Source organism: Macrotis lagotis, chromosome 2 (assembly GCF_037893015.1).
Source record: "Macrotis lagotis isolate mMagLag1 chromosome 2, bilby.v1.9.chrom.fasta, whole genome shotgun sequence".
Lineage (NCBI taxonomy): Eukaryota > Metazoa > Chordata > Mammalia > Peramelemorphia > Peramelidae > Macrotis > Macrotis lagotis.
In genome coordinates this window covers 202,854,692-202,877,586 of record NC_133659.1, presented here as the reverse complement: position 1 = coordinate 202,877,586, position 22,895 = coordinate 202,854,692, and the positions used below count along the sequence as shown (strand labels likewise).

The following is a 22,895-nucleotide window of genomic DNA, read 5'->3' as shown; positions in this document are numbered from 1 at the left end:
GCATGAAAGCAAGAGAATGACAGTCAAGTAGTCACTTTACTTAGGTCAGCAAAAAATGGGGATCTGGAAAGTACATGTCTTGAACCTACTATTTAATACCCAAACTACCTTGCCTTGCTATTCCAGTGTTTGTCAGTGAGTATCAGTTTATCTGCAGTATAAAGTACATTCTCTTAAACTGGTAAAAGAGAAACATTGGGTCAATGCAAAAAGGAGCCAAACTTGGAAAGTTTATGAAAACTTTTTTGAGTCTAAAGATTTAGGGAAACTATCAAGAGAGACAAAATGATCAAGTGAGATGATGAAATATAGAGAAACTTGGGGCAAAGTCAGAGACCTCTTTTTTCTTCTTTTTTCCTCCCAATCTTCTTCCCAATCAGGCTTTCCACCTTCATTTCCTATCTAAGATTCCTCAAGAAACTGGGAAGAAAAAATTATTCCATTAAATCTACTTCTGGGGTAGAGGAGGAAAGAATTATGAAAAAAAGAAGGCTAAGAGTTTTCCTTTCTAGTATAAGGAATATAGGTTGTTTTTTTTTTTTTTAACAAGGCAAATGGGGTTAAGTGGCTTGCCCAAGGCCACACAGCTAGGTAATTATTAAGTGTCTGGGACTGGATTTGAACCCAGGTACTCCTGATTCCAGGGCTGGTGCTTTTATCCACTGTGCCACCTAGCCACCCCTAGTATAAGGAATATAAAGAGCACAAAACCTACTCATCAGACTATAGGCATCTAATCAATTCTCTCACCTGGGGTAAGATGATTGTTTTTGAATTGTCGGCCCATACCACTTCCACTTTACTGCTGACATCCACACGGGCCACCTGGCCTACTGATGGCTGTGGGGCAAAAAGAAACAACCTGGGTCATGGATTACCCTTTCAGGATACAATAGGATCACTAGATGAGCTCTCTTGTTGAGGGACTAAGGATCAGAGTTTTGGTATCCTCTGGTTGGAGGGTGGAGAGGAGCATTCCTTCCAGAACCTCCATTATAAGTATCTTGAGGGCAGGGGCTGTCAACTTTCATTTTCAAATTTACATCCCAGTACTTGACACAGTACCTGGGCACATCATAGATGCTTAATAAATGATTACTGCCTGAGATGGAGGTATAGGTTAAAAGTTTGGGTACAGAGGAGGTAAACAGCTCAGAAACAACAAAAATTTTCAAGTAGTACTAAACTCACAAAGCTAGGTTATTCAAAAATCTATAATGGATCCTCTATTCACTTAACCTGGAATTGAAAGGCAGTGCAGTGCAATGGAAAGAGACTGGAAAATCTTGTCTCTGGAGTTCATCAGCCACGTGATCAAGGGTGAGTAGTATTGAACCCAGAATGTTCAGGTGCTGGGCAATCAATCACTTGGGCCTCAGGCAAGGCAGCTAGGACCCTGGTTCTTTCCTTTGGCTCTGCCCAGCCTCAGACACCTGCCAATCTTCATGACTTGCACTTTTTCAGCCTCCCAGCTCATCCTGGGAGCACCAAGGCCATTTTTCAGCTGCCTTCCCCGAGCAGCTCAGGCTAAAGTTCTTGTTCTCTCTCTCAGCTCCTATAGCATTTAGTCTGCATTGCTGATCCTACTTGAGGTTGTCAGTATTTGTGGGTTATTTGCTCTACTAGACTTGATTGCAAGTTTAAAGATAAGGATTAAATCTTATCTGATTTTGTATTCTCACATTGCCTAGGCAGAGAGTGCTTTGTACATCATGCAGGAGAATGGGCCTATCTTTTTTTTTTTATAGGTTTTTGCAAGGCAAATGGGGTTAAGTGGCTTGCTCAAGGCCACACAGCTAGGGAATTAAGTAAGTGTCTGAGACCGGATTTGAACCCAGGTACTCTTGACTCCAGGGCAGGTGCTTTATCCACTACAACACCTCGCTGCCCCTAGACCTATCTTTTCACTGATACAGGCAACACCCTCATGGAAACTTCTGTCAGCACAGGTCAGCACCTCTCTCTCCAACTTCTAGTCTTAGGGACCAAGAGTAACAAATAAGCCAGGTAGGTCACAACACTGTGGTAGAGGCAGGCATAGACCATTTTGTCTGAGGTCAGCTTTTCCCTTACCAGACCACATGACCTCTTTGTCTAGAGGTTATCTGAATGAAGTTCACCATAAGAGGTGCTACCATAGAGGAGAGAGGTGAGTTGTTACTTTAAATTTCATAGGTTCTCTTGAAGGTAGGGAGTTTTAGTTGATCCTCTGATTAATAAACTGATTGAGCACCTACCAAGAATGTGGAACTGAATAACTCTATGATATGACTGGGTCCTGGGTGCTGAGGCCATCTGGTGGCAGAAAACAGAGCCTGCAGTTACTTGATTTCTGTAATCAGACTGGGTATAGATAGGAAGAAGTTTTAGTTTGTGTAAATAGGGGCCCTCTGTCCTGCCCCACAGAAGCAGCTATCCTTGATCCAGGCTCCCTTTGCTGCAACACTAGAACAGAGATGAACAGAGTGAAAAAAAAACGGAAGGATAGCCAACTGTACCTCATCTTCCTTGGGGCCAGCAGCACCTTCCTCAGCATTGCCTATTCGAATGACTATGTCTGTAGTTCGAAAACGAAAATCTGGGTGGTCAGCAATGTCATAAACGCTCACATCCTCCTCTTCTCCAATTAACTGCAATCATAGAACAGGCTATTATAGTCAGGGGATCCTCTCTAGATCAAAGACATCTCACTCTTTTCTATACTATACCCTCTAAATCGAGTTCATTCTACAAGAGAAAGAATTACATACTCACCTCCACGTCATCCCCACTTGGTCGAAGTTTGAACCATTTCACCATGCAAGTTCGGCCTATGTGGTCCCCAGATTGTACTACTCCATAAACAGCTGGATCTGGACAACTCTGGGCTATAAATTCATTAGAATAAAGTTTACTGGCCAAGAAATTTTGGGCAGTCAATGCTCATCCCAACACTCATCTTAAATTCTGGCATGAAACCCAAGATCTACCTCCTGCCTGATCCAGATCTTTCTTTTCCCTGGTCCAAACCCCTCAATGTGTGACTATATACTTAGAAGAGTAATCTCAATTCCTTCAATCACCACCCCGTTCCCATTTTAACTTTTACTAAGGAATTCTCCAAAATGACCTTTCTCTTCTCAGATCCCTAGCCCCTCCCAACTAGGGAATGCCCTACTAGGCTGCCCCCTACCTCTCTTATCTACGATGAAGTCCCCTGGGCAGAATTCATTGTTGTCCAAGTGGTGCACAGGGAAGAGCTCATTTGAACGGATGTTGGTTTCCACTGTGCCATCCTGCCACATCACATCTGCTGAGGTCATTGTGGTCACCACCTCCACTGCCACCCTACCAGAATGGGGCACCAGTGAGTTAGGATGTTGAGACTCCCCCCCCCCCCCCCCCCCCTCCAAGATGACTCTCCTCAAGTCTAGAAAATGAAATGTTCTAATTTCAGGCTCTCTTAGAAGGATTTGAGTCTTAATGCCTTGACATTAGAGACTGCCTAACTAAGTCCTTCTTTGAACAGACTTTGAACAAACTAGGTATCCAGAGAGGCCACTGGATTCTACAGGCTGACCTTCATTCTCCCCTTCTAGGTCAGTTTGTGTAGTACTTTCGCCCATCAATTGCTTACAAGATACTCTTATATGGGTTTCTTATGAGCTGAGGAGTGGCTGAGGGCCCCCCTCCCCCAAAGTGAGTATGTGAATAGCAAATGAGATAGAGATCTCAATAGTCTTGCAGATCAAATCAGGTTAACTAAACCTATCCCCAGTCTCAACATCTTTGCATACCTGTCTCCTGGCTTGAATTCTCGAGATACCTTAGTCTTCTTTTTCTTGTGCTTTCGCTTCAAGTTTTTGATAGACAACGGGATGCTCTTCTTCCGACCAGGACCACTGCCACTCTGGGAGGAGGCAGTGGAGCTAGCTGAAGAAGTCACTGAGCTTGTGTCATCTGTATCATCAGCTGCCTCATCATCTGCATCCTGTTCCATTGACTGTAGCCTGTAGTCTGTGGCTCCCTCTTCCTTGAGTAGGAATGGAGGTTGTCGTTCCATAGTGTCATCAGACCCCTCTAGACCTTCTTCTTGAATTTCAGCCGGATTGACAGAACCATTGGGAGACTCATCAAGATTGGATGGATCTCCTGTTTCACTCTTGATTCTGGCTTCCCCTTTATCAGGGTCCCCATCAGGATGATCTCCAGGCCCAGGAGAATCTGGGGAGCAGGACATGATCTTCACAATTTGCTTCTTCAGCAACCGCTTTACCTGGAGAGGTTGAGGCAGGGAGGAGGGAGAAGTACTAAAAGTCAGAAAGGCAGAATACCCATTCAGAATAACCCAGTAGAGTAAGGGCCAAAAACAACCAGTCCAAGTACCATTAGATTTGCAAAAGAATAAACGAATGTAAAAGAAATAAAGAAGCTGCTCATCAAGGACGAAGACTCAAACTTGCTCTGTACCTCCCTATCACTGCTGAAATGGGTACACAGCTACCCTTTTCTAACACAGTGGCCGTACCTTTTTGGCCACAAAGCCCTCGCCCAGGACACAGTTTCTTTCAGGGCATTCACAGGTGATCTTGGCTGGCTCCACCTTGGCTGGGAAGACATAAAGACAACGCTCCCCAAGTTGCCGCTGAGCATGGTCAAAACATCCAAGACGTTTCACTCTGTGAAAAAGAATTAGGAAAAGTGATAAAGGATTTACTGAGATTCTGATGGGTAGGCACTGTTCTTGAGACCTTCCTCTTGTTTTATTTTTTAAATGTTTAAAATAAATTTATTTTTGAATTTTACAATTTCCCCCCAAATCTCACTTCCCTCCCCCCACAGAAAAGGCAGTCTGCTAGTCTTTACATTGTTTCCATGCTATACACTGATCTAAATTGAATGTGTTGAGAGAGAAATCATAATGTCATTTCTTATCACAATATAATCAATTTCATTTGTTACCTTTCTCTTGTGACTGAGCTTAAAAATCTGAGAAGATTTGCTGAGATCAATACTCTAGGTCCTGAAGAAAATGGGGAACCAAAGACTCACCTAGCCAGATTTTCCTGTGTGATTACTGAAGGTGGGGGACTGACGCTGTCTGTGCCTCCTGGACAGAAACTTTTAGTAATCCATGTGACTTTCAACTCCACAACCTGTACCTAGGAAAGGGCCAATATTAAAACAGATTTTTAATGGCTTCAATTAAAAAAGAGTGTTGTGGAAAGCTTTGTTTTCTGAAGCTTAGTTGGGTTTCAGGAGCTGGCATATATACTTGGAATGTGTAACCTAATACTAATAGCCTCTGGATGAGTTCCCACCCTGAAATAATAGCCCTTCTCCAAAGAAGAATCAGTCACAGAATGTTTGAGCACAAAGGGTCATTAAGGGGTCTAGCTCAAGTCCATTATTTTATCACTGAAGAAAATGAGATACTCAGGTGATGTGACATGTCTAAAGTCACACAGCTAGAGACAAAATTAAGATAAGAATCATATATTTATAGATGAAACCTTATAAACTACTCAGGCCAATCCTATCATTCTACAGATAAAGGAAGATGCCCAGAAATTGAGTAATTTGTTCAAGGTATTACTGTTATTTAGTGGCAGATTTAGGATTGGAAATACCAGGTTTTCTGACTCCAAATTCAACAATCTTTTCACTTGACTAGAATTTTGGTTGCCTAACTCCCAGTCTAATGTTTGCATGAAAGGGACATTATATCAGATATTACTCTACCTTACAAATTACATATTGTTCATTGTGTCCTTACTCAAACTAAACATGAGTCATACAGTAGGAAGATTCCCCAACTGACAAGAATCCATTTTGTCATCATATAGTTAACTTTCATAGTGAACCCCTTTAAAAGTCAAAATAATTCTGGGGCTTGGTAGCTGGGATAAATTAAATCTTACTAGTACTTCTCCTAAGAGAGTCCCTTTCCAGGACTCCAGAGTAATCCCTGATTGATCTTACCTCCTCCACTACCACTCGGAATTTGCTCTTGGTGCTAAGCACAGGCTTGACACCTGATAGCCACTGTACACTGGAAAAAACCTTGGAGGGGCCGATGAGCACCTGGCCTGGGTAGAAGCCATAAGAATCATCAAAGAAGAGACCCTATAGAAGTAATGAGAGAGAAAAAGTAAAAAAGTAGATTTTTCAGCAAGGAGTATCCCTGACAGCAATCCATGATGCTTTTTCCCTCTGTATGTACACATACACACAGACACACCCCATATACTTTCACATATGTACATTCACACAGGTGCCATCTCACATGTTCACCTCACTATTCCCCAAGACAAGTCCTCATGCATCAGGAAGCCATGCCCTTGGAATGAGTACTTGGAAGGGGATATTGGTGAGCTGTCTGCTTAGCAGTACCCTTTCCTCTGTAGGCCCCAAACTCTGAGGACAGGAGGAAGAGTTTCTGAAACTTAAGAAGCTTCTCCTGGGAAGGGAAAGTTACCGAGTCACTGACGTGGGGGCAAACATCATAAAGCTTGGCACCATCCTCTGTGCTCATGGAACATCTGGAAACAAAATAGATTCAAAGTCTGAATACAAAGACTTGAGAAAAGGGATCAAGGTATTTTGATACACAGACTGAGGTAGAACAGGACCCAGGAAAATAGCTACTTTGCCATTAGAACTAATTTATGTTACTAAGCAAAACAGATATTGATAAAGAGTTATTATGAATGTTTTCAACATACCAAAGAATTTTCTTTTCTAATTACCCAACTTTCTCAGCTAGGGAAAGAACCTTTATTAAACTAAACAGAAAACTAATCCTAAATCTGAGTTAACCAGTTGTAAAGCTTTTGAAAGTATTCTTCTCCTAATATAACCTTGAAATCAGGTTGTCCTAGGTCAAACTTCCAATGAAGGAGGAAGAAACAAAGAATAAAAAAAACAAACAACACAACAGAAACACGGTGGAAGAGACTAGCATTGGGTTGGGTTCAAGATCTCATGAGATAGGGATAGGAACTGGACATGTGATTTTTGTTGATGTAGGGAACACCTGAAAGAGGAAAATTCTTCTACCAATGCATGCTGGCACTTTCTCTGCCACTTATAGACTTAAAGAGTTGACTAGATGGTCAGCTAGGCACAAAGGATAAAGCACTGGCCCTGCAATCCGGCCTCAGACATTTAAAAATTACCTAGCTGTGTGACCTTGGGAAAGTCATCTAACCCCACTGCCTTGCCAAAAAAAAAAAAAAAGAAAAAAAGAAAAGAAAAAGTTGACTACAGCAGAGTTAAATGATTTGTCCATGGTCACACAGACAGGACAGGCCATAGGCCTGAATTTAAAAGCCCAGGTGTTCCTGTCTCTGAGGTCAGTTCCCTATCCATTACACCTTGTTGTTTCTCTTTTCCAAAAGAGTTAACCCAAATACTTGAAATATTTGTTGCATAAACCTTTTCATCACAATGATGAATCTACTTGATTCTAAAACTCCTCTTGACTATCCCCCAGATCAGGATTGTTGGGTTCCTCTGAGTGGAAGGGAAGGATCAAACTATAGGTGAGTAAGGTACCTGGCTCCATTGGACAACTTCAGGATTATCTGGTTCTTCAAGTCATAGACCTTCCCTAGCCAGCAGTCATAGGCAATATAGTCCCCATACATGAAAGGCTGTTGATCAATCAGAGAAAGTAGTTGTAAGAAATGACATAGTATGTGAGTGGAAACTAGGTTGGAGAGCTTAGCAATAAGAGTATATTTATCATCTAACTGTAGCAAGGAGTGGACCTTGTGGATCAGTTTGCTATATGGAAATAAGATTGTCATTGGTTCTGTAAGGGACCAGAAGTTAATAGAATAGCCATTTTCTCTGAGGATCTTCAATTCGATCTCAAAATGAGGGATTGGATGAAGTTGATATTGGATGACACTAGATCTGAGATTGCTTATGGGGGGGGGGGGGGAGGAAAGTGGAAAAGGGAGAGAAGCTTGTGTTACATATTTTAACTACCTTTGGAGAAAGAATGGAAAGCAAGCATGAACCCAAGAGGGAAAAAATGGGACAGGAGTTGTGGGGGAAGAGCCCTAAGGTCTGGTTTACCCAAATATGCTGCAAGTCCTTGCTGTTGACAGGGTAGAGGATACAGTTGGTACCAACAAGTTTCACAGCACAGTCAATGTTCACATCAATCACAGTCCCACACTGACTATCCTAAAAACAAGGACATACAAGTTTCAGAGTTATAGGCAACAATGACAGATACTATCAGGATCCTGAAACTTAAAGCCAATGGGGCCCCATATTGGCGGAAATCCTATAGTAGGGAACTCAGTTTACAAATAGTTAGGGTGATCAGACCTTGACTTAATTTCTCTACACAGTTCCAATTATTTAAGACTCTTCATTAGCCAAGACTGATATTTAGGGAAGAGATACAAGGATATACAACACAGTACTTACACTTGAGCTCATGTGTCGGACAACATCACGGGGCACCACAGAACGATCCTCTAATTTCAACTGCAGAAAAAACAAAAGGACATAAATGAAAACAGCCTCCAAAAATCACTACTGTTTATATTTTTTTATTGAATTGAATAATATGGAAAAGAAAAATCCATATATCATCTAATATTTCATTTTAGTCAACAGTTTCAACTTCTTCTCCAGCAAGTCACTCCCCACCCCCCACAACTGCTTTAAATGGAGCAAATTTATGCAAGTTTCTTTCATTTTCTTTTTTTTTTTAAACTAGAGTAAAACTATGAATAAAAAAAGTGGTAAAAGGTGGGCATCCTCTAGAAGGAGGAGATGCAAAAGGCCCAGAATGTGTTTTGTGGTTCCAAAATTGAAGTTTAACTGTATATAGAATCTGAAATTAAAATAGGAGATCACCTTGGCTGGCCATTCTGAAACAACTCTAATCACTGGAAACCATGCATTCTAATCTGAGTTATCCCTCCCAAACAGCTGCAACCCCTGCTGTTTATCTAAGGGGTAAAAGTATGAAGGGAGTCTGCTGAGTAACTCTCAGGGAACCATACCCTTGGAGGCTGACCAACTACAGAAAAAGCATCTGATCAATAAACATTCATCATAGTCAACAGCAATAATGACAACTGGTGTTTTCTCACATGGGTGCCTACTTTTTTCCTCCTCTCTCTGACCAGCACAATTTCTTCATCTCTACAGTGCCTGGTGGGGGACAGCTTTCTATCTGGTTAACTTGGGGACTGATCTAGCCAACACTATTTTTTTATATTTAATATTTATTTATTCGCATTTTGTACAAATAATTTTTTATACATTAATATAATCTTCTTGTTTAAGAGTAAACAAAATACCCCTCCCCCCAAAAAATATCGACTCGCTTGAGCAATAAAGTATAGAGAAAAAAAATTAAAATTAAAAAAAATAATAGTAATAATTGTAGGTATGGCCAAGTGGCGCAATGGACGGAGCACCAGCCCTGGAGCCAGGAGGACCCAAGCCCATATCCGGCCCCATACACCCAACAATCACCCAGCCGTGTGACATGCAAGCCACCCCAACCTCACTGCCCTGAAAAAACCAAAAAAATTCTGGGCTGAGGTGGCCAAGCTGCTAGCTGTGTGCTCTGAGGGCTGGGCTTCATGTGCTCACTGTGGCAGAGGTCCCCCGCTGTTCGCCCACTTTGTGCCCAGAGCTCCCTGGGGTGCAGCTCAGGAAACTCCCCGGCTGCTGTGAGCCGCATCTCCCAGTGCCCTGGGGCTGCCTCTGGGAGGCTGAAGTTCTTTCGCTCTGGTGGGCTACCCCTCTGATGGGCTGCCCCTCCAACCCCGGGGAGCAGAGCCTTTCTGCTCTTTTCCAGGTTACCTTGAGTAGGAGAACTGCCTCCCTGGGTCTCTGTGTGGGTTCTGTCTCCCGAAAGTTTAGTTAGAGTCCTTAGTTTCGAAGATTTGTGAGAAAGCACCTAAGACAGGTTCTTGTCGCCATCTTGGCTCCGCCCCCCCAACACTATTTCTTAAAAATCTAAAGTTGCTCCCAGGTAGACAATCTTCATATGGTGACGGTTGTACATTTTGTATAGTCACAATTCCTCTCCCCAAAAGAAAAATAAACTATGAATTGACAAGTCTTGAGTTTTTACCCACCCTGCCTCACCAAATTTACAACCTCAGGAAGCACTCCAATAAAAATCATTTCTAATGAATATATATGTAAATATAAATCCAAAATACTGAATTATCCTGTTGTGTCTGATGAGAAAATGGAAGAATGGAGGAGCTTCACAAAGGGGCTGACATTGGGAGCAAGATGAGAATAGATTCTGTTCGTACCCAGGCTTATTACACATGAAAGGGAAAGCAATTTATATACTACATACCACAAGCAGTTGGATGGTCTTTTTCTAAGACCAAGTGTATCCATTCTAAATAAGATACAGTCCTTTTGAAAGTATGGGAGATATACAAGTTTCCAAGCATGAGAGAAAAGTACCAACCCAATAGTTGACAAATCTACTCCCCACCCTTTCAGAAAAGCTGTAAAACAGAGTAATAGTATCCTTCCCATAGTTAAAATGGGGGCCAAGAAGAAGACATTTAGGATATGATCAAAACAGATGTATTACATGTAACTCATCCTGGGATTGTTCTTCCAAAATGAAATGTCCTTAGCCTTCATTCCTTATCTAGCCAAATCATGGACTTGTCCCTTTCATGTGATTAATAGATTTCTATCTGTAAATTCTCTTTGTTTATAACTACATGGGAGGGCAGAGGGATCTTTGAAGCTAATCTCCAAATACTGACTGATATTAATTGTCCATGTGGAGTCATTATTTGTGTTTCATCCTTTTTTGTTCTAAGTAAAAATCGAATTATTCTTTCCTCTATTTATAGATTAGAAGGAGAATGTGTAGAACAAAAAGAATTGGGCCTAAGACTGAGATAGTCAATTTATTATGTTTCCCACATTGTGCACCAGTGATAGCATTTTCCAACCTTAAAAAGTCACAAATGGGTACTTTTTTAAGTTTTTTTTTTTTTTGCAAGGGTTAAGTGGGGTTAAGTGGCTTGCCCAAGGCCACACAGCTAGGTAATTATTAAGTGTCTGAGACCAGATTTGAACCCAGGTACTCCTGACTCCAAGGCTGGTGCTTTATCCACTACGCCACCTAGCCGCCCAACTGGGTACTTTCTTAAGTGGAGTTGCAGTGCAAGGAAAACTAAGCTAGGAATTGAGATATATAGTAGGGAAAGGATGACCCAGTACTGTTTTGAGATGACTGGGGGCATAAATTGCCTAACCTGATAAGGGATTCCTGAGATTAGAACCAAGCTCTCAAGGTTCCTTTACTCCCTAATTGAATCTCTCTTTTTTCCTAGTTGAATCTCTTCATTTTCATCTTTATTTCTGTTCAAAAGCAGCCATGAAAGGAAAATAAGAAATATTGTGGAGAGTATACACTAAACTATTGTAAAATGCTTACTCAAAGCATTTATACTTACCATTGCATTCTTTTTTTTTTTGCAAGGTAGTGGGGTTAAGTGGGTTGCCCAAGGCCACACATTATTAAGTGTCTGAGGCCGGATTTGAACTCAGGTACTCCTGACTCCAGGGCCGGTGCTCTATCCATTGCGCAACCTTGCCACCCTCATTGCATTCTTGAAAGGAGAATACTAATTTCAGTGTACTGAGGGAGAAACTTGAGGCGTAGTTACATAAAGCACATAAGTGGTGAAAATCTGGTAGAGTAACAAAAAGAAGGCTAGTTGCTTTTTTTCCTTTTGAGAAATGAGCTACTGATATCATAGGGAGAGAATTAGGTTAGCATGTTTCAGAAGATAGCCTTATTAGAAACTCTGACTTCAAACTGTGGTGGGACTGGAGTTCTTGCTAGAAAGTCTGAGTGTTTATCTAAGACAATGATTCCCCAACCTTTTTGGGTTGAGGAGTCATTTTTTGTATTGCTGAAGCAAAAAATATTTTTTGAGGGTGTATGTGTGTGAAATGAGGTATTGACAAAATCTGAATAAAGGGAAGGTGGTAAGGGTTGATTGTAGTGGGGGTTAACATGGTACTGAAGTAACCAGTGGATCCCTTTTCCTAAGAACTAAAAAAAAAAGATGAAGCAAAGAATTTTCTATGCTATAATAGAGCTATACAATCTTCCTTATAAAATAAATTCTAGTTTCAACTTACATTACCATTATATAAAAAGTAAAAGAAAATTAGAAAAACAAAACTAATTAAGTGATTTTTCTAAAATGTTGAAGTCTAATAACAGAAACAGAATTAGGGTTAGAAATGAAACCTGAATTCTGGATCACTGACTTATCCTATCAAATAAACTTTCTATTACTTCTAAGATCAAATATAAATTCCTTTAGGTTGCTCAGTTAATGGTATCCCAAGACAATGGAGATTTTTCTACTCCAAGGTTCTCCTGTTAAAATAGGGATACACAGGGGGCGGGGCTAGGTGGTGCAGTGGATAGAGCACCAGCCCTGGAGTTAGGAGTACCTGAGTTCAAATCTGCCCTCAGACACTTAATAATTATCTAGCTGTGTGGCCTTGGGCAAGCCACTTAACCCCATTACCTTACAAAAAAAATTTTTTTAAAATAAATAAAATAGGGATAAACAGGATTGAGGGAACTTTCCAAGATCATCTTTCCAGACATTTCTATACTTCCCTTCATGTAAACAAAAGCACAGCTAATTTGGCTCTTTACTGTTTCGTACTCATGATGCTTCCCACTCATGTTTCCCATCCCTTCTCCAAGTCTTTGCATTGGCTTTTCACTTTCACTTTCACCTTCTGAAATTTCATTTAAGGCTCATTTTTTCTACATGTTTTTACTAATGTCCCCAGCCCATTATTTTGATCTTTTTTGTACATATCTATATTTTCTGATTAGAGTATAAGGTCCTTGAGGCAGAAGCTGTTCCACTTACCTCTGAGTCCCCATGTCAATCAATCAATATTTATTGTTTATTATAAGCCTAGCATTGTGTTAAATAGTAAGGCTGGGGATATAAAGAAAGAGTGAAAATAGTTACTGTCCTCAAAGAGTTCACATTCTAATAACGTGACGGGGCAGAGAATAGCATGGAGACATAGAGGTCTATAGGTATAGAGGTAGATATAGGCCTTGAGATGGGCATCCTGCAAAAGGAAGCATCTGTGCTGAATCTCAAAAGTAGAGTTGTCACAGTGTCACATGTGAGGAACAGCAAGAATATCAGTCTGGATTCATACAACCTTTTGGGAGAGCAATTTGGAATTATACCCAAAGGGCAACAAAAATGTGCAAACCATTTGATCCAGCAATACTACTAGTGGGTCTATATCCTGAAAAGATTATGAAAAAGGGTAAAAACATCACTTGTACAAAAATATTCATAGCAGTCTGTTTATAGTGGCAAAGAATCAGAAATTAAGTGAATGTCCTTCAGTTGGGGAATGGCCTAACAAACTGTGGTATATGTATGTGATGGAACACTATTGTTCTATAAGAAATAATGAGAGGGGGTAGCTAGGTGGTGTAGTGGCTGAAGCACCGGTCCTGTAGAATCAGGAGTACCTGGCTTCAAATGTGATCTCAGACACTTAATAATTACCTAGCTGTGTGGCCTTGGGCAAGCTACTTAACCCCGTTTGCCTTGCAAAAAAACAAGAAAGAGAAAGAAAAGAAAGAAAAGAAAGAAAAGAAAGAAAAGAAAGAAGAGAAAGAAGAGAAAGAAAAGAAAGAAAGAAAGAAAAGGAAGAAAAGGAAGAAAAGGAAGAAAAGAAAGAAAAGAAAGAAAGAAAAAAACAAAGAAAAGAAATAATGAGAGACAAGATTTCAAAAAAGCCTGTAAAGACTTTTATGAATTAATGATGAATGAGATAAGCAGAACCAGAACACTGTACACTCTAACAGCAACATGGGGGTGATGATCAACCTTGATGGACTTGTTCATTCCTTCAGTGCAACAATCAGGGACAATTTTGGGCTATCTGCAATGGAGAATACCATCTGTATATCCAGAGAAAGAATTGTGGAGTTTGAATAAAGACCAAAGACTACTACCTTCAATTCAGAAAAAAAAATCATTATCTTATTATGTAATTTTGCTATCTCTCTCAGAGTGGAGAGAAATCTGAGGCAGAAATACCAATTAAGAGGCTATTGTAATAGTTTAGGCTTGAACTAGGGTGTGGGATCACGGGAAAAATGTTAGAAAGAAATGACAAGATTTGGCAATGGACTGGATATGTGAGGTACAAAGTTGAGAATGACATCAAGGTTTCAATATGGGTACCTGGGATAATGACAGTGACCTCAATGATAACAGGGAGGCACTTTTTGCAACTTTCCACAGAAGGGACAATTTTTCTGGAAAATAAAAATTGCTTTGAATAGCTTAATAAATGCCTGAATGAATGTGTTCATAAATGTCCATGATTTATCTATTATTTTAAAAGTAGTAACAAAAGATACATCTTCTGACCTCATGGAATCTGCTTGTTTCCATTACCCTTTTTGAACTTTTTTTCAGACAGATAGATGGGAGATGTGTTAGGGACTTTAATATGAAAAAAAAAGTGGTACTTAGCAGTAACTTTCCCACTTGAAAGAAGTTATACTTGAATAATGAAGAATCTCCTCTCACTTTTCATTCCTTCAATCAGGAGGAAATAGAACATTTGAATCATAGAAACAATTTAAAGTGGAACTGGTTCATTAGCACTAGAGGGCACTGTGTAAGCAACTAAGTTCTCAAGGGATCATTAGAGAAAAAGACTGAAAAGCAAAATATGTATGTGCTAGATACAGATAGACTTTGGGGGTAAATATAAAAAATTTTCATTTGTAAAATGGACAGTTTAGACTAGTTATCTTTAAGGTCTCCTTGCCCTTTTTCTATTCTAAATCCTACAAACCTACTACCAATAATAGGTTCTCAAATATTAAGTGCTGCAATGAACAATGGTGTCTTGATATCCCAAGTCAATGGAGGTTTTCCTACTCCAAGGTTCTCCTGCTAAAATAGAAATAACACCTGAAGAGATCATGAAAAGGGGTACAAAATATTCATAGCAGCTCTCTTCATAGTAGAAGAACATTAGAAATCAAGGGGGATGTTCATTAATTGAGGAATGACTGAACGAATTATGGTATACGTATATGATAGAACACTATTGTGTTGTAAGAAATCATGAGGGACGGGATTTCAGAAAAGCCTGGAAAGACTTGTATGAACTGATGCTGAGTGAAATGAGCAGAACCAGAAGAACATTATACACATTTACAACAACATGGGGTGATGATCAACCATGATGGCCTTGTTCATTTCAGCAATAAAAAGACAATTTTAGGAGACTTGTGATGGAAAAGTGCTATCCATATCCAGACAAGGAAATGTGGAATTTAAATGAAGACCAAAGCTTATTACCCTCAATTTTTTAAAAAGTTGTCTTATGTATTAAGTATTATGGAATTTTGTTATCTCTAATGTTTTCTTTCTTCTGTTTGGATCTGATTCTTCTCTCACAGCACATTCAATTTTGATCTATGTTTGACAAGGTTACAGATGTAAAGCCTATTTCAGATTGCTTTCTGTCAGAGGAGGAGGGAGGTAAGGGAAGGAGGAAGAGAATTGTAAAACTCAAAGTCTTGCCAAAAAAAAAAAAAGACTGGTGAAAAACACCATTGCATGTAGTTGGAAATAAATAAAATATATTTTTTTAAATAAAATAAAATAGGCATACACCAACAAATCTGGATTGAGGGGACTTTTCAAGATCATCTAACTTAGTGATTCTCAAGGTCCTAATATTAAGATTTTTTCATTTCTAATATAATAAATATCCAAAAATATAATATCCACAAACAAAAACTCTTAGTGAGGAGAATAAGGTGGGGGTAATCCCTTAATAATTTTTAAAGTGTATAATGGATCCCTAGACCAAAAAGTTTTAAAATAGTTGATGGGCATCCTACAGAAGGAAGCATCTGTGTTGAATCTCAAAAGTACAGTTGTCAGCGTCAAACTCTTAAGAGAGGAGACCTTTGGCCTGCATTGCCCACCTTCCTATGTGTCCCCACCATGCTTAATTTTAGAAGCAATATTTTAAGGGGAAATAGAATCCTAAACTTGAAGTCAGAAGATCTGGGTTTGAATTCTGACACTGAGTTAATTAATACTAGCAAATCACTTAATCTTTATGATCCTCAGTTTTCTCAACTATAAAATGAGCATAATAATAAAGCCTATATACCTATATCATAATGTTGTTGTGAGGCTCAAATAAGAATGTTAGAAATTTTCCCTAACTTTAAAGTATTATGAAAATGTTAGCTATTGCTATGGTTATTTTATAATGATGAAACTGAGACCTGGATATGTAATTTCCCCAAGTTTATTTATATAGGTAGTAACAAAGATTCAAACCAAGATCTTGTGACTCTGCATATGAAACAATTTTGCTAGAAAAGTAGCCGGTTTACACTTGCCCACTAAGCCTAAAATAGTTTAGAATTTTAAAAAAATACCTTGTTTTTACATTAATTGCATTTCCCGGTTATCTTTCTTATCATTCTCCTCAGAGATTTATCCAATTAGTTTGTATGAAAAGGCAAGTTAGGTTCCAGTAGTAGCAGTTCTTCTCCTTCAGCAAATAGCACTTGACCTTAACAGAGTAGGTTGTGGGGGGCGGGGCAGATTCCATTGCAGGCAGTGGAGCTGGCCCCAGTGGCTCCATAGTGGGAAGAATCATAAAACTTTCCCCTGCAGATTTAGCTTTATCATGGGCAGTGCGTAAAGCCCTTTGCATATTTTAACTCCGAGCTGTTAGGTTACCCCCACATTGTTATCAGTACAGAGTTCATTGGTTACTGGTTAGTTCCAGAGAGAGCACCAAAGGGTGGCACTACTGGGAGGTAATTTGCTTTCTGGAAACAAGGGGAAATGTCTCAAGTCCCCACAAATTTTCTTTTTATTTCTACCTACTTCCCAGATACTATAGAAGACTAGTGAGCCAGGGACATTAAATGTGTGGTAGTCCAAGATAATTTTTCCAGACCTAGGATGAGGATCAGTGACTATGTAAGAGGTACCACCACCTTCACTGTAGCTCACATCTCCTATTACACAGACCAGATCATTTAGATCCAGGACTTCACTTCCAAAGTGAAGGATAATGCCTAAAATTTTTCCTACTCATTTACCCATATCTAGTCACTTCTTTCAGAGGGCTATTAGAATACTGTTGTTTTTGTTTTTTGTTATATTTTTGGTGGTTTTTTTCTCTTTCAGTGCTATATCAATCTTCTTACATCCCTCAAGGTGAAGGTTGACCAGAAACAGCTTTAAAATCTTCTTTAAAAATAGATTTTTATTGATTTTGTTTTACATTGCTTAGATTTCTCCCTATATTTCCCTAAAATCATTTAAGTGGTGGAAGTTCTTCTAGAAGACTTTAAGTACCTTTCCCCTGAGGGTATGGTGTGAACAATATTCTAACTGTTCTTCCCCCACAGAAATTATTCTACTTTTCCATAAAAAGGTAGTAAAATCATTCTTAAGATCTAATTGACTCAAGGGACTAAAGGCTGAAGCAGCTAAGTGGCCCAGTGGCTAGAGAGCTGGGAATGGAATCAGGAAGACTCATCTTCATGAGCTCAAATCTGGTCTCAAACCCATTAGCTGAATGAACCTGAGCAAGTCACTTACCTCTGTGGGCTTCAGTTTCCTCATCTGTAAACTGAGCTAGAGAAGGAAATGGCGAACCACTCTAGTATCTCTGCCCCCCCCAAACAAACAAAAAAACCTAAATGGGGTAACAAAGAATCATATGATCAAGCAATGATTGGTTGGGGGTAAAGGGCCTAGAACTGTCTGAGTACAGACAAGAGGATCTCTAGTTTGTCTGTGATATTTGATTAACAGACCACTATGAGCCAGGCAACCTTTGTTTGGCTGAATCAACCTGTGATGTTGTATTTCCTTACTATGGCTAAATAAATCTCCTTTTGTTAACTGTTTGAAATAAACAAATAAACAAACTGGGATCCGTAAACTTAAAAATTTTTTTTATAACCGTATTTCTGTCTTTTATAATTATATATTTTTATTTATGCCTTTGAAAATATTGTGAAAGGATCTATGATCAACAAAAAAGATTAAGAAGCTCTATTTACATACTCAACCTAATTCTATAGAGCTATCTTTTTTCTTTATGGTGCCATTTACTTCCCCTATAAGCACCTTATGGACTGTAATGTTAGGGTCCAAGTGCTTTGGCTGCATTAACCAAAAAGGGAATATGTTGTAATAATTTTTGTTACTGTTGTCTGGAATTTTTTCTTGTCAAGTAACTCTTTCATTGAACATTCATCTTTTTTCATAGATGATTGGCCTTAAGTTTGCAGAAAATGTCATTTGGAGATTACCTTGAATTCCTTTGCTTTTTGAATTAAAGATAGGTTTCATATTACACGAATTCAATTTTAAAAATTCTGAAAGAAATCCACATTCCAAAAATACTTACTGTATAGTACTGTGTGTTCTTGCTTTCTTTCTCTCTCTTTCCCCTCCCTTTTGCTCTTCAGCAATAAAAACTAAAAACAAAAATCCTCCAAATGAAAGCAGAAGAGTCAATGGTCAGAAAGTTCACTGCCCCTGGATTGGGGGGTGGGGTGGCTTAAGACCTTCAAACTCTAAGAGAGGAGACCTTTGGCCTGCATTGCCCACCTTCCTATGTGTCCCCACCATGCTTCTGTTTGTCAGTGCTCAGATACCATGTGTCTATCCCTGGCTCCCACATGACTTGTCATCTCCTGTCTGTGCATGTGTCTGCTCCTTGCCCCAAGTTCTTCCTCTCAATTCCAACCAGGTTTCCACGTGTCTCCTCTTTTGCTCTTACTTCTCTGTCCTCAAACCTGAGCATGGATAGCCCTCTTCCGGCTTCTCTTCTTCTCTCACTTCCCTACATATGGGGCAAATTCACATTATGAAAAAAATTGCTTTATAAAGGGCTCTGCAGAAGGTTGGCTCCCTTAGGTAATACAAGAACTATCTACATTATTCCATTTCTTTCATGATTTCTAGTGAATTCAGAACAGTGCTGTGTTATTCAAACTTGCTTTCCTTTATATTTGAAGGTTTTCCTTCTGATCCCTTGCGGAATTTGCTGTCACCAATATATCTATCTTAAGAGTTTGAAGCATAAGATTTTCTGCTGTAAATAATCTGGGGGTCCTATTGATTTGGTGCTTTGTTTTCTTTACTCAGAAATTCTGCCCACTTCTGTTTTTATTATTTATTGCATCAAGGTTTCTATACTTCTTAAGTTGTCTTGTCTGCCTCTATGCATCCTGCCTTCGAGATTAATGTATAAAACTTGTATACTTATATACTTGCATATAAATCTTATGTTCTTCCCAAATTATTCCTTTTTTTGCTTCTCCATGATTGTCTTTTATGTCAATATATTTGTATTTCCCATTTGTCATTTTTTTTGCTTCTTTGGAGAGACCTGCTATAACTGATACAAAATTTTCTGTTCTGCTCATTATTCCTATTTCACCATTTGCTTACCTTTTAGCTTCTCTCAAGTTTCTGATTTCTCCCTTGAACCACTTGGAACATAATGCTGCAGTCCCAAGCTCTATTGTGATTCCATAAGATTCTATGTTTTTTCTATCAGACATTGGTTCAATTTATTTTTTTTCAACATTCAGAGATATTTTAAAATTTTTTAGATGGTATCAGAACAGAAAAATTTTATTTTAGTACTTTCTCTATTGATTTATCTCCTTGTATTCAAATTTTCTCCCTCCCGAGTTAATTTTTCCTTATATTCCCCCTAACTCCTTCCCCTCTGATGTAGAAACACCATTCTGTATTATTAATTCATAAAGCTGATAGCATATTAGACTTCTTGGCTGGAGACATCTATAATTTTTCTGCTTCAAATATATGATTCCTATTTTCTGGGGAGGGTTAATGAGGATTCAGAAATTGTCTAGTCCCATGTTGATGGTCCCGTTATAATAATTTCTGCCAGTCTTTTCCATTTTTTTTTCTATTGGCACTGCTCTTTATTTATATCCATTAATGTCCTCAGGGTAACTTTGCCTAGCTGAGTTCTTGCTTTCTTTAGACTAGTTTTTTTCCTCCACTGAATCCCTTAGCTTTATAAGACAATATTGCCAATTATCATAAACTATTCTTCCTTCTAAGGTTTTACAGATGCATTTATATTCTAATCAGTATTGCCTTTGGCGATATATCTCTCTTTCTCAAGTCAAATGCTTACTAAAGCACTTTTCTGGATTTTTCTAGTATCCTTATTGTAGTATTTTATATTGTTTTAAACTGTACAAAAATTATAGTCAGTTCTGACATAATTTGACATAAATTCTCATTTTAAATTTTCAATCATTTGTTTAAATAATTCAGGAAGATTTGATTTGGAGGGTTTTTAATTTTCACAGAAATTTTCTATTATTCCATTCTCAACAGCTAATACTGGTATATAAACTGCAATTATTTTCTTAGTCATTGTAAATACTTATCATTAGATTTGCAATATGGGATGACCATATTTCATGAAATAAATATTTCTTGTTGCTTTTTGGTATATGTTAAACTGACTTTGCCAACTTCTTTCTCTTTGTCTCTCCAAAAAAGACCTATAATCTATAATTCCACTTAGCTACAAGTTCCTTCTGGTTTTATTTGTTAACAAGAATGTCAAGATTGCTAATGATTAAGTTTCTCCAAGCAATTATGTCTATTCATCACTCACTGGATAAAGAGTTCACTTTGTTCTTTTGACCAACAGTCATATTGAGTTTGCTGACTTCATAAAAACCATGTGATTAATAGCATCTTCTGTCTCTTTTTCCTGTCTCTCTATTATCACTTTACAGGCAAAAGAGTCACACAAGACCGAAGTCATTTCCATTTTTTTCCCTTCTCAGTTTGCCAAAGCCCCAAAAGTTTCATCAGCAGGTATTTAACCTCATGGTAATAGTCTCTGCATTAGTTAAGTTGGTCAGAAAACAGATTGCATCTTATCCAATGTTTAAAATGAGTGTAATACAAAATAATAGAACAATTAAAGTAAAAAAAAAGTAAGGAATCACTTCTCTAAGTGCAAAGAACTTTATGAAGGTTATAAAGACAAAGATTTAGAATCCCCCCCCATTAACAAGCTTACTTTTAGATGAGAATATTTATTTATGGTTAAGAAGTCTTATTTCCTAATAGCTTAAAATGACAATGAGTGTAACACAATGGCAAGAGTCTAACTTTTATTTACATTTCCTAACAGATGGTAATAGAAAGAGCACTGGACTTGGAAGCCAATAAGGGTCCTACATTTGAATTCTGCCTCTTATACTTACTAGCTCTTTGAACTTGGATAAGTCACTTAACTTCTCCAAGTCTCAGTTTCCTCATCTATAAATTGAGGAAAATAATACCAGCAGTAAGTACACCTGAGTCATGAGGCCCAAAGGGATCATGTGTACCCACTATTTATATCATTATCCCTCCTTATACCTAGGGACAGCAGTATGCCCATAACAAGTATTAAATAAAATCTACTGAACAGAACTATTCAGGTTCTTAATTCTATTTCCCAAGCTCCATGTAGTAAATAACGAGACAAGGATAACTGTTAGGCATAATACCTCCTCTAGTTGAGCTCTATGATTAAAACCAAATTTGAAAATAGGATTTACTAGAATCTAAACTACTACTCAGAACAGGTGAGAGTAACATGGCTTGGTCCAAGGGCATGCATAACTAATCAGGTTAACAGCAAAGCAAAACTGCAGAGGGCCCTGACTCTGGGATGGGGTGAGATGAGGTCACTGGAAAAGTCCATGGTAACCAAGTCAAAGAAAGTACTAATGCTGCTATCCAGCAAATTCTGTAAATCCTATTCTACAGATATTTCAATAGAATTTTGCGGAAACTTTTATCTCGGATAGATCAAGGAGGGTTTATTTGCTCCTTGTGCTCACAACCTGGGAGATTAAATACCAGGAACTATCAATTAAGCCCCTCTTTCAATAAGCTTACATTATGTTGGCAAGTTAAAGCATACACGGGAAACAATTAGAGAATAAATTGAGTAAAAAAGATGCAGGGAGGTGGGGCTGAACCCAGACTAGCCTCACTCTTCAAAGGCCTCACTAACCCTGTAAGAAAAAGAAACAAGCCAAACACCAGTGATGGGATTAATCCACAATTAATCCCACCTATTAATGAGTCCATGGCCTCTTTACCTAGTCCACACTGGAATTATCTCTGCACAAACTGCAGACTAAAAAAGCTTGTGATCAGTGCTAGGACAATGCAGCACAACTGCACCATTGCCTATGTTGTAAACCTCAGCTACAGTGTATTTGCTGCAATAGTCTCAAGAAATGACACCTGTAGGGAATGCAGAAAGGAAAACTAAGTTGCCCAATAAGCAGACTAGTACCCAGGGGTTATAAAGACAGAAGAGCTCTTTGGGACTTCAGTTGTAATCCTCAATTTCTGATGGGTTTTGTAGGATCTGGTGTGAAATCTGTGTATCTCAGACACAAGCATGAAGAAAAATAGTCTCTTTATAGTTGTGTTGTCACTTAGGTTAGTAAACCTAAGATCCCATAAGAGAGAGCAGTCTGAAATTCACTGGCACTAAATTGCAGTTTGGGAAATGGAACACTGAAGATCTCTAAGGGAACAATTTGGGGCCAGTCTCCCTCTTTTCCAGAAGAATAACTAAGTACAAAGTAGTAACCTTAACATATCATTTACTTTCTGTTCTACTCCTGTTAAGAATGTCTAGTTTTAGCATACCCCTCAGCTTACCACCTGCCAGCATACCAAAATACTACACAACTGTTTTCCACTTCTAAAAGTGTGACTCTTTGAATTTTCTGCCCATACTTTTCT

The 22,895-nt window shown here is 38.8% G+C and overlaps 1 protein-coding gene and 1 pseudogene across 2 annotated transcripts in view; both read right to left on the bottom strand.

The window, feature by feature from the left end:
* Positions 1–22,895, bottom strand: part of UBE2O (ubiquitin conjugating enzyme E2 O) — a 100,353-nt gene that overhangs the window by 8,049 nt on the left and 69,409 nt on the right. For both annotated transcript variants that reach the window (XM_074224496.1, XM_074224497.1), the window contains exons 2-13: positions 8,425–8,484; positions 8,065–8,175; positions 7,537–7,634; positions 6,458–6,521; positions 5,962–6,105; positions 5,032–5,141; positions 4,508–4,658; positions 3,777–4,255; positions 3,173–3,327; positions 2,755–2,867; positions 2,499–2,630; positions 751–840 (exon numbers count right to left, since the gene is read on the bottom strand). In XM_074224496.1, the coding sequence (XP_074080597.1) occupies positions 751–840; positions 2,499–2,630; positions 2,755–2,867; positions 3,173–3,327; positions 3,777–4,255; positions 4,508–4,658; positions 5,032–5,141; positions 5,962–6,105; positions 6,458–6,521; positions 7,537–7,634; positions 8,065–8,175; positions 8,425–8,484 (1,707 nt within the window). The remainder of the gene's footprint in view (positions 1–750; positions 841–2,498; positions 2,631–2,754; positions 2,868–3,172; positions 3,328–3,776; positions 4,256–4,507; positions 4,659–5,031; positions 5,142–5,961; positions 6,106–6,457; positions 6,522–7,536; positions 7,635–8,064; positions 8,176–8,424; positions 8,485–22,895) is intronic.
* LOC141514051 (membrane protein BRI3 pseudogene) overlaps positions 8,491–22,895 on the bottom strand; it is a 32,539-nt pseudogene continuing 18,134 nt past the window's right edge.